The sequence below is a fragment of the Petaurus breviceps genome, unplaced genomic scaffold, assembly GCF_028583685.1.
Source record: "Petaurus breviceps papuanus isolate PSGF00001 unplaced genomic scaffold, PetGlider_PUasm1.0 188, whole genome shotgun sequence".
Lineage (NCBI taxonomy): Eukaryota > Metazoa > Chordata > Mammalia > Diprotodontia > Petauridae > Petaurus > Petaurus breviceps.
In genome coordinates, this window is record NW_027185804.1 from 21,815,374 (window position 1) to 21,826,911 (window position 11,538).

The following is an 11,538-nucleotide window of genomic DNA, read 5'->3' on the forward strand; positions in this document are numbered from 1 at the left end:
GAGAGAGAGAGAGAGAGAGAGAGAGAGAGAGAGAGAAGGGAAGAGAAAGGAGGAGGGGGGAGAAAAGATAGAGGAGACTAACATACTAACATACATGACATAACTAAACAACAAATGGGTATATCAGGCTAAATTGTATGATATTTCCTAACCTAGCATTTGAGACCTGTCACAGTCTGGCATAACCAACATTTTTTTTATACTCCCTTCAACTTGGTACCTGAAGGGTTGGAAGGGAAGAAGGAGCTCTAGTTTTCAGGCAGCATGATGGAACATATATCCAACCTAATAAACATTTATTAAGCTCCTGCTGTGTGCCAGGCTTTGTGATGGGCACTGAGGATGCAAAGATAATCCTACCCTTAGGGAGCTAATGTCTTACTTTTTTTTCCTTCATGTGTCATCTAGGGAACCCAGAAGAGTTTCAAGATGGATCTGACCAACACACTTTTAAGAAGATGCTGCCCCGTGACGAGAGGAGGTTCAACATGGCTGACCTTGATGGTGATAAAGTGGCTACTCGGGAGGAATTCACTGCTTTCATGCACCCGGAGGAGTTTGAGCACATGAAGGATATCGTAGTCTTGGTAAGAAACAACCCAGTGCTAGGATTTGTGCAACCCTTTAATTTTTCAGATGGGGAAACTGAGGCACAGAAAAATTAATGAACTGGACAAAGTCATGCGGGCAGCAAGTGTCAGAGTGGGTTGGGGAAAGCTTTAATGGGGTGCTTATCATTTGTGATATTTGAAGGAAAGGTATGATGGGGGTAGGGGGAGTCAGGGAGGTGGAGGGCCTTCTAAACAAACAAACAAAAAAGATGACAAACAAGGACCCGGAGGTGGCCAGAAACAGGACGAGAACCCAAGATGATAGCTTGGAAACAGTGAAAGGAGGGGAGTGACTTGAGATAAGACCGGAAAGATGGGGCAGTGTCAAAATGTATCAGGAACAGGAGATAATGTGAAAACAAAAGATAGAAATAAAAATTTAAACAAACCCAAAAAGGCACAGCTAGAATGTTCAATTTGCTACAAAAATAAATAATTGATTCTGATAGTCTTTTGTTTAAATCTTGGTTTCAGGATTTTTCTGTGCTCTTAATTCCTTGCTTCAGTGCAAATCATTGAGAGTTGACCAGTATTAAAAGAATAGCTCTCTTTAGGCTGTGCTTTTGGTAGCCAGGCAATTGGGAAATCTGCTACTTTCGCATGGAATTGTTCATTTTTGTTCTCCCCACCCCCAACCCCCTTCCCTACTCAGGAGACACTGGAAGATATCGACAAGAATGGTGATGGATTCGTGGATCAGGATGAGTACATTGGTAAGTATTGAATTAGAGGTGCTGGTGGGGCATTTACTATTTCAACTCTGGTCATCCTGTCTGCAAGTCCAGCTGTCTGTCTCCTGTACCAGACTGTCCCGTTCACACCTGGGTATAGTGTAGGAGGAGATGAGCTGAGGGTGAGGGAGGACCCAGGACTCAGTGTCTCTTAGAAAGAGGGCTTAAAACTGGACCCTGGAGCAATTACAGCTCTGCCTTACTTTGCATAATGGTGTTGTCCCTCCAAAAAAGGACACTTCTGTTTTTCTAAGTGGAATATTTCAAGAGTCCCTTAGGGGAGTCCTCTGCTTAAATGAACCTCTATCTCCTGATTCTGCACATTTTCACTGGCCATCACCAATGCCTGCAATGCCCTCTCTCCTTATCTCTACCTCTTGGCTTTTCAGTCTTCCTTCAAATTCCAACTAAAATCCTACCTTCTACAGGAAGTTTTTCCAGTTCCCTTTAATTCTAGCACCTTCCTTTGGTTGATTATTTCCAATTATCATATATATATATGTGTGTACAAATATACATATATAACTTATTTGTACTTAGTTGTTTGCATGTTGTCTCTCCCATTAGAATATGAGTTCATTGAGAGTTTTTTGCCTTTTTTTTTGCATCCTCTGAACTTAGTATAGCGTCTGGCACATAGTAGGTGCTTAATAAATGTTTATTGATTGAGCACTGGATTATTGTTTAATGTATTGTTTAAATGTTTATTGATTGAGTCACAAGACCTGGATTCTAGATCCACCTCTTCTTATTTGTCTAAATTATTTCAATATGGTCAACAAAAAAGAGTGTATTTGGTACCTACTATGTGCTAAGCACTAGGATAGTTTGGTGGCACAGTGGATAGAGCATTGGGCCTGGAGTCAGGAGGATTTAAGTTCAAATTCTGCCTCAGACATTTATTAGCTGTGTGACCCTGGACAAATCACTTCACTCTCTTTGCCTCAGTTTCCTCATATGTAAAATGGCCTGGAGAAAGAAATGGAAAACCACTCCAGTATCTTTACCAAGAAAACCCAAAATGGGGTCATGGAGAATCAGACACGACTGAATAGCAACAGCATATCCTGAGTATTGGAAATACAAAGAATGGTCAAACTACACACACACACACACACACACACACACACACACACACACACACACACACACAAGTGTATGTGTATAACCAGAGACACACAGAGAGAGAGAGAGAGATCCCTGTATTTACAGAGGGAAAATCTGCGTTTAAGCCTGAGAAAGTCTCCCTAATTGGGCTGTACGACCTTGGGCAAGACACTGTACTTTTCGGGGCCTCAGTTTCCTCCTCTGTAAAATGAGAGGGTTGGACTAGATGACCTCTGAATCCCGTCTTGTCTTAAATCCATGAGGCACAGATCCTATGACTAGATGGTCTCAAAGGTCTGCATGCTATGATTCTGTGATTCCTAGGCCAAAATTCTAATAATCACCTGTGAATTCTCAGGGCCCCAGCTTCCTTTCACCTTGACCTTGCATAGGGGATCTTCTTCCATCTCGTGCTTGTGGTATGGATTTCTTTTAACCTAAGAATAAAATTTTATATTTATTCCTGTGAAATATCTTTGATTGGGCTCATCGTTATACTGCTGGACTCTTTGGGAATCCTTCCCATATTTGTATCATCTGCTCCCAGCTTTGAGGGTCCTATCTCACATTCTTGGCCATAAGGGTCCAACATAAGCTAAAAACAAATTCATTCACTCATCAAGTTAGCCATTCATTATAAACACTATAAGTCTACTGTGTTAGACTTGTTCTGGCTGATCCCAGAGGATAGAAGAACCAGGAACTTTGGGTAATAATTGCAAAGAGGCAAATTGAAGCTTAACGTCAGGAAAAATTTCCTGCCCACTCAGAGTGAAATGGGCTGCCTCGAGAAATGACGGATTCCCCTTTCTTCTGAGATCATTAAGCAGAGGCCAGACCACTGCTTGTCACATGTTCAACAGTGGAGAATTTCTTTCACATAAGGGTTGGATTGGATGGTCACTGAGATCTCTTTCAATTCTGAAGTTTTGTGATTCTTTAATATATCAGCCCCTGTGCTAAGCATTGGGCATACAAGTACAGAAGTGGACATAGTCCCTGTCCTCAAGGAATCTTGTCCCATTTGGGGATAGGCTTGTAGCTACGACTTTTGTAAATTGATGGAATTGTTGCTGCTTCTGCTGACTACCCATTCTCATAGCTAATTTTTATACCTTATTTTAAGATTTGCAGAACCCTAAAACAAATATTAATTCATTTTATCCTCACAGCACACCTGGGAGGAAGACTTAGTATTATCTCTATTTGCAGATGAGGAAACTGAGGCAGACCACTGTCAAGTGATTTGTCCCGGCAGCGCTCAGCTAATAAATGATTGGGGCAGAATTAGAACTCAGGTCCTCTAGACTCTTAAGGTCCCAATCTCTATCCACTACATCACCTGCCTTTAGTGTCCCCAGATACCTTTCATTAACAAAAAACCGACTAGAAGGTCCATTGTAGTCCTACTTTCCTCTCCAAAGCTTCTTCAATTCATGGAAGCCCAAGCGTAAAGTCTCATCTGTTTCCAAGGCTGTCATCATGCAATGCTGGAACCCAGCACGTGTCGCGCTAATTAAAAGCGGAGCTTTTCTAATCATTATAAATCACACTTATCCTTAAGATCTGGGCGCTTTTCACGTCCAACAGAAATAACAGACAAGCCCGCGCTCTCCATAATTAGAGTACATTTGGCGGCACTCCCTCCCTGCAATAACAGATGTTGACAGGTGTCTTATAAGTGTGTGTACCAGGTGTCTTCCCCACATCTAGTACATAATCTAGGGAAGCATTCGGAGTTGGGAGGAGGGGAGGTATCAAATTGACAGGAGGCAGCCATTGATTCAGACAAACACTGGAGCTTCTTTGATTATTTTTGCCCCCTTTGCCCAGCACCTTTTGAACTCTGCCCAGGGATGGTGAGGATCTGGGGACCTGACCTTGGGAGCTGGTTTTGCCTGGAAGGAATATTTTTGTCTTTTGTACTAGGCAAGCATGGTGTGGCACAAAAGATGCTAGAGTTAGAAGGTCTTGGTTCAAAGCTTAGCTCTTCCACCTAAAGCTTGTGTAACCTTGGGCAAATCACTTAATCAATCGCTCAATAAATATTTATTGTTCTTAAGTCATTTCAGTTGTGAACCTATATGGGGGTTTTCTTGGGAAAGACACTGGAGTGGTTTGCTATTTCCTTCTCCAGTTCATTTTACAGATGAGGAAACTGAGGCAAATAGGGTTAAATGACTTGCCCAGGGTCATATAGGTAATGTCTGAAGTCAGATTTGAACTCAGGAAGATGAATCTTCCTGACTCTAGGTCCAGCACTTTATGCCCTATGGCTCTACCTAGCTGCCCACAAAAACATTTACTAGCAGGCACTGTACTAAGTGCTAGGGATATAAAAGGAGACAAAAAATAGCCCTTGCCTTCAAGGAGTTTACAATCTAATTGGGGAAACTTTATATTTGTGTATATATATATATATAACAATATACCATACTATAATATACTAAGTTATATAAGAATAAATAGGAAATAATTAACAGAAGAAAGGTACTGTAATTAAGAGGGATGGAAGAAGGCTATAGAAGGTGGGATTTTAGCTGGGACTTGAAGCCAGGGAGGTCATTATCCTGAGCTATAAGGTGAAAGAGTTGGACTATAGGTCATCTAACATTCCTAAAAGCTAAATCCATACCCTCAAGCAATACCATTTGGCCATACTTCTGGTTTTAGGGGTTGACCCTTGAGAAACAATGTACAGCCTAGGTATCTTTAAAAAAACCCCAACAAAATCTGTATGTTTGTATACTGCTTTATATTAACATGCTTTATGTGCTTGTTCACATAAAGACCAATCCTGTAAAATAATTATTGTAGGTATTAGTATCCCCATTTTACAGATGAGGAAAGTGGGGCTTAGAAAGGTTGAGGGAGAGGGGCAGCCAGGTGGCTGAGTGAGTAAGAGCACTGGCTCCAGTGTCGGGATGACCTGGGTCAAATCCAGGCTCAGATACTTAGCACCACACCCAGAAATAACTGGCCATGTAACCTTGAGCAAGTTACTTAACCCCTATTGCTTAAAAAAAAAAAAAGAAAGGTTGAGGGAAGTTATAGAATCACAATTATAGGCCTAGAGTTGACTCTAAGTCTGAGAAGTTTCATGGCCTAGTAAATAGGGCACTGGACTTAGGAGTCCAAGGACTTGGGTTCACATCTCAATTAAGAAACTTACTTAGTGGTGTGACCCTGGGTGAGTCATTTCCTTTCATTGGCAAAATAGAGTAGCTGGACTCATTGGCTTCTGAGATGCCTTTTAGCTCTAAATACATAATCTGTAAAGGGACAGTGAAAACCATCTAACCTGACCTCCTCAGTCTTACAGATGAGGAAACTGGGACCCAGAGAGAGTAGAAAGGCTTACCCAAAGTCACAAAACCCAGGGTTTGAGGCCAGGTCCTCCTCCTCAAATCTGGGGCTCTTCCCTTAACATCTTGCTGACTCTGGATCTCAGCTGTCCACTTTAGTGGGAATAGGGAAAGGGCCTGAAATCTTTAGGTTTGCTGATACCTTCCCTAAGGAATCAGTTGGGATTTTTCCATCCTTAACTTGTGTACTGATTGTAGTATTATGTGAAGAGAACATTTTAAAACCAGCATTTCCTTCCTTTCTAGCTGATATGTTTGCCCACGAAGAGAATGGCCCAGAGCCAGACTGGGTGGTCACTGAACGGGAGCAGTTTTCAGATTTCCGGGATTTGAACAAGGATGGGAAGATGGACAAAGAGGAGATTCGACACTGGATTCTTCCCCAGGATTATGACCATGCCCAAGCGGAGGCGAGGCACTTGGTGTATGAGTCAGACCATGACAAGGTAGGGCAGCATTCCTTGCTTTCCACCAGATTGCCTAAGATCCCTTCAAGTTGTCTCTTCTTTGCTCATTTTGGCCCTGGCCCACATGGCAGAGTTGCCTTTGACCTTTATCATAGGTCTTAACACTTGGATTATGGAAAGGGTCATAGGGTTTAGGACTGGAAGGAATCTCAGAGCCCATTCCAATGCCTTATTTTACAGATAAGGAAACTGAGGCTCAGAGAGGTTAAATCATTTGCCTGAAATCACACAGTAAGTTGGGATTTAAACCGAATTCTGACTCCAGATCCGTTATCTCAGAAGCCATCTGGTCAATCCCCTCATTTTACAGATGAGGAAACTGAGGTCCAGGAGAAACTACCCAGATAATGTCCGAGGCTTAAAAACAAATAAGGTGTCTTAGGTCTACAGGATCATAAATGTGGAACTGAAGGAACCTCAGAGGCCATCTGGTCCGAGTCCTTCATTTTAAAGATGAGGAGACCCATGGAGGTTAAGGTACCTGCCATGTGTGCCAGGAACCATGTTAGATGCTAGAGATACAAAGATCAAAAGACCTGCCCTCTGGAAGCTTACATTTTTCTTAAAGGAGACAGTATGCTTATAACCATGTATATACAGAAGTATGTGGGTGGGAGGGCACTAACCACTGGGGAAATCAAGGAAGTCTTCATGCCCAGGACAGAGCTTCAGCTGAGCTTTAAAGGACATGAGATTCTGTGAGACTGTGGGGCAGTGCATTCCACAATCACATAACTAGGATTTTCCTTTCTGATTCACAAATCTAGCTTTCCGTCCCCAGCTAAGTGACTTGGTGGATAGAATGCCCAGTTTGGAGTCAGGAAGACCTGATTTCAAATCTGGCCCCAGACACTTACTATCTGTGTGACCCTGGGCGACTCACTTAACGCTCTTTGCCTCAGTTTCCTCATCTGTAAAATGAACTAGAAAAGGAAATGGCAAAGCACTCCAGTATCTCTGACAAGAAAACCCCAAATGGCGTCACAGAGTCAGACATGACAGAAATGACTGAATAACAACATCGCTATCGCGGCGTCACCCCACTAAAAAGCTTTCTCCCCTTCTTTCCTCTCTCCATTCCTCCCCCTCTACAGGATCAGAAGCTAACCAAAGAAGAGATACTGGAGAACTGGAACATGTTTGTCGGCAGCCAGGCTACCAACTATGGGGAAGACCTCACAAAGAATCACGATGAGCTATAATGCTCCCTCTCTGTAGGATCTCAGACTCTAGCCAGCTTCCTTGCTGGCTGCCACAGTCGCGATGGTCTTCTAATTTGCACCAGCATGTCCCCAGCAAAGCAGTTTATTACCTCAACATGGGGATGGAAAATAGTCTGTTACATGGGATTTCACCCAAAGAGATTTAGCCCTCATTATTGTCTTAGATTTCTCTCAAAATGTCTTCTGCTCTCAGTAGATGGCAATATTGTTTGGGGAATGTACTTTGACAATGCAGCTCTCTGAAAGGGTTTTTTTTTGTTGTTGTTTTTTTCTTAAATAGAGGGAAATAAAGTTTGGATAGGGTCAACACATTCCATCAAATCACTGAGAATTTTAGGGGTTAGAGTCCAGGATGAACGTGGTCTTTGGACAGCCGTTTGGGTGAGGAAAGGAAAGTTTTCAGCTTTATAGTCAGTTTTCCTCATTGTAGATAAATCCTCCGGAAAACTTCCTTTGGAGTTCTCCCATCTGAACTTGATAACATGAGCTGTTATTGTAAATGGTTTCTATAATCTTTTTATTTTTGTTCTGTATGGACCTGTTAATGTGTACAATAAACCCACCCACCCCCCCTTTTTTAAATAATGCAAGAGTGGTTAGAACAGGGGTGGGGAACCCCTGATCTCAAGGCTACATATAGTCCACTAGGTTCTCAAGGGAAATCCTGTTTGGATTCAGTCAAAGGGACACATCTGAGGACCTAGAGGGTCACATGTGGCCAGGAAGCTGTAGATTCCCCACCCTGGATTAGACAAAGGTGGAGAAAGAATGAGGGACTCTTTGAACCTCTACCTGGAGGCATTTGAATCTTTTTCTATCTTGTTTTTGGGATCTTTGAGGACACCCCAGGAGAAAACTCCATTTCTCCAGGCAAATCCTGCAATTCCACTGGGAATTAGAGTGTCTTGGGGCACTGAGAGATTAAGTAACTTTTCCTTTTCACTCAGTCAGTCATCTTGAGAAGCAGGATTTGAACTCAGGTCTTCTGACCAGTTAACTCTACCTATCACCATACTGCCTCTCAAAACATTCTAATAAGGACAAGGAAATGGCTAGTTCTTTATTTTTTTCTTTGTAAAATAATGGAGAGCATTTTTCTGAGATTACATTGAATTTACTCTGAGTCTACATTGTGAACAAAGGCTCAGTTGGTCTGTTCTCATCACCATTCACTATAACTGTGGAAAAAAGGAGGAGGTGATGGGGCCAGCAGAAGGAGTAAGAACATTCTCACAAGTTTGGAAATCCCATCTTGTTCTAACTTGGAAGCAGAAACAATAAAGGATCCTGATGGAAATGATCTGTTCCCTGTCTCTTGATTTTGTAACCAATGTAGATGACTTCATTATTCATGGAGAAGTGAAAAGTTTTAATGGAATCCCCAGGGGTTGACACTAAAATTTAAAACCAAATTAGAATGTTTAGGATTTGCCCAGCTTTGTAGGGTCTTTGTAGGGTGCTTTTTGCCAGTGGCCTGGCTCAAAATACCTTCTGTATCTCTGCTAGCTTATGAATTTACAGGTTAGGCTTATTACTGGGTTTTTTAAAAGACAGACTGGTAACCTTAACCAAGGGGAACATTTCTTGGAAGAATCTGCCATGACTAAATATATAGGGAGGTTCTATTTTAAGAAACAACTCATTACTTTCAAATAGACATAAAACATGAATTTGGCATACTTTTTAATAGGGAAAATAAAAATTCCAGCTGAAGGTCATCTTTAATAAGAATATTAGTAGTAATAGTACTTTTTATTTGTAGCAAGGGGTAACCAGTGGATAGTCTGTGTGCACATGATATCAAGAGAAAACAAGGAAGGTTACTGGCATATTGGATAGATTCCCGAGGCAAACACTGGAAGGCATGACTCAGGATGGCACCAGATAGGCAGGCATAGATAAGTTGTGATCTTTGGAGGGAATACTCACTATGAAGTGATAATGGGAGCTGGGGAACCTCGAAAGCAAGCAAACCCAATGCCCTCATTTTATAGATAAGGGAACTGAGGCGCAGAAATGTTTAAGTGATAGATCAACAGGGTATATAGCCTATAGATACAAAAATGTATATGTACACACATTTCTGCCTAGACCTATGAATTAATTTGGGTGGGGATAAAAACTCCTCCCAGCAATACTGATAGACAATTCATTATAATCTTAGATCATTGTCTATGGGCACTGAGAAGTGCAGTCACTTCTTGCAAAGTATGTGTCAGAAGCAGAATTTCCCAACACATGCCACACTGTCTTTGAAACAGGTAAGGCCAAATTGGCCATAATCAACCTTGTGATACCGAGGTTCTCAACCCCTTGCTCTCTAATCACTGAACTGTAAAAACCCTCTTACCTACAAAATACCTTCCACTTAGCATCAACAGTTTCAGAAAGGTGAGAGGAGAGACACATATGGAGAATCAGCCCATGTTAAATGTATTCTGGGCTCTCTCTCCTTCCAGTGCAATGAAGAGGAAAGATTCGGGAGAGACGGGGCTGTTGGGTCTGGGCTTAACGCTGTTTAGGAGAAGCAAAACTTTGCTAGGGGACATAACTGTTAACAACATGATTTTTTCAAGCCTTGGATTTCTAATGAGGTTTGACTGTTTCAAAGAGAAACATATTCTTCCTAGGTAATATATTTCAAGTCCGATTATGTACCAATGCAACAGAATGCGGTTGTAATGGGAAATACTGTAATGTCAGAAAGCATTATTTCTAGGCTTAATGTGACTAAAAGCATTAATTGCTGGGAGATATAATCTGGTCTAGCAACATGAGGACACATTTTGTACTTCTCCTGTCAGACCCTGCAGGTCTAGGTAATGAATTGTGATGTGGCAAAAATTTTGTTAGAAAAAAATGCTGCTCTTCTCCCGAAGGTTTTTTAGAATCACTCAAGTTATTGAGATTGTTTCCTCGTTCATTAGTGCATGAAACTCTCAGCACTTGGAAATAGTCGGCATGAGCACAGTTAGCAATTTGGCTACTGGTTGGTATCACAGATCACCGGCCTCCATTTGGTTCAGCTCAACAAGTATTCAGTGTCTACTAGGTGCAGGGCAGTGTATTAGATGATGGGGTTACAGAGACAAAAATGAAATAATCTCTACCCTCAAGAAACTTACCTTCTACTAGAAGGGAGAGAAGCCTGAACAAAGAGTTGCAATGAGGGTTTTACTTTTTCTCTGGGCAGGGATTCGTCATGACCATCATTATCATCACCACCACCATCATTATTACCATTAGCAAGCATTTATTAAGCACCTACTACATACCAGACATTGTGCTAAACACTGGGCTTATAAAAAAAGGCAGAAACACACTCCCTGCTCTGGAGAGCTCACATTCTAAGGAGAGGAGAAGCCTTTGTTTTCCTTGTTAGGAAACAATCAGGTTACTTTGAACAAATGGACAGTGAGACATGATCTCATAGGAAGGCATGAGTAGGGCCTTTAGCAATCTGCTAAAGCTTATTGATCCCTTCTCATAATAATGTACAAAATAAAATACATAAGCTTATAAAGGAAACCAAGTATATTGAAAAGCTACTGAAGCTCTCAGCTCCCAGTTTAAGAACTCCATGGTGGGGCGGCCAGGTAGCACAGCGAGTAAGAGCACCAGCTCCAGTGTCGGGATGACCTGGATCAAACCCAGGCTCAGATACTCAGCACCACACCCAGAAATAACTGGCCATGTAACCTTGAGCAAGTTACTTAACCCCGATTGCTTTAAAAAAAAAAAAAAAAGAACTCCATGGTGATAGTGTGGTACAATGGAAAGAGGTCTTGGTCTAGACTTGGCTTCAAAACCCACCTCTGATACTTACCAGCTGTGTGATGTTGGATAAGTCACTTGTGCTTCCTGGGCCTTAATTTCCTTATCCATAAAAATGTAGAGGCTGGATTAAAGGGCCTCTGAGGTCTCCTCCAGGCTGACCATGTTACTCCCCATTCAATAAACTCCAGTGGCTCCCTGTGGACTCCAGGACCGAATCTAAAAGCCTCTGCTTGGCATTCAAAGCCCTTCATAATACC

The 11,538-nt window shown here is 41.9% G+C and overlaps 1 protein-coding gene across 1 annotated transcript in view; it reads left to right on the plus strand.

Annotated features, from left to right (window-relative positions):
- Positions 1-8,801, plus strand: part of RCN1 (reticulocalbin 1) — a 15,561-nt gene extending 6,760 nt beyond the window's left edge. The window contains exons 3-6 of the mRNA XM_069091364.1: positions 409-587; positions 1,264-1,324; positions 6,061-6,260; positions 7,376-8,801. Coding sequence (XP_068947465.1) covers positions 409-587; positions 1,264-1,324; positions 6,061-6,260; positions 7,376-7,483 — 548 coding nt within the window. The 3' untranslated portion in view covers positions 7,484-8,801. The remainder of the gene's footprint in view (positions 1-408; positions 588-1,263; positions 1,325-6,060; positions 6,261-7,375) is intronic.
- The last annotated feature ends 2,737 nt before the right edge of the window (positions 8,802-11,538 follow it).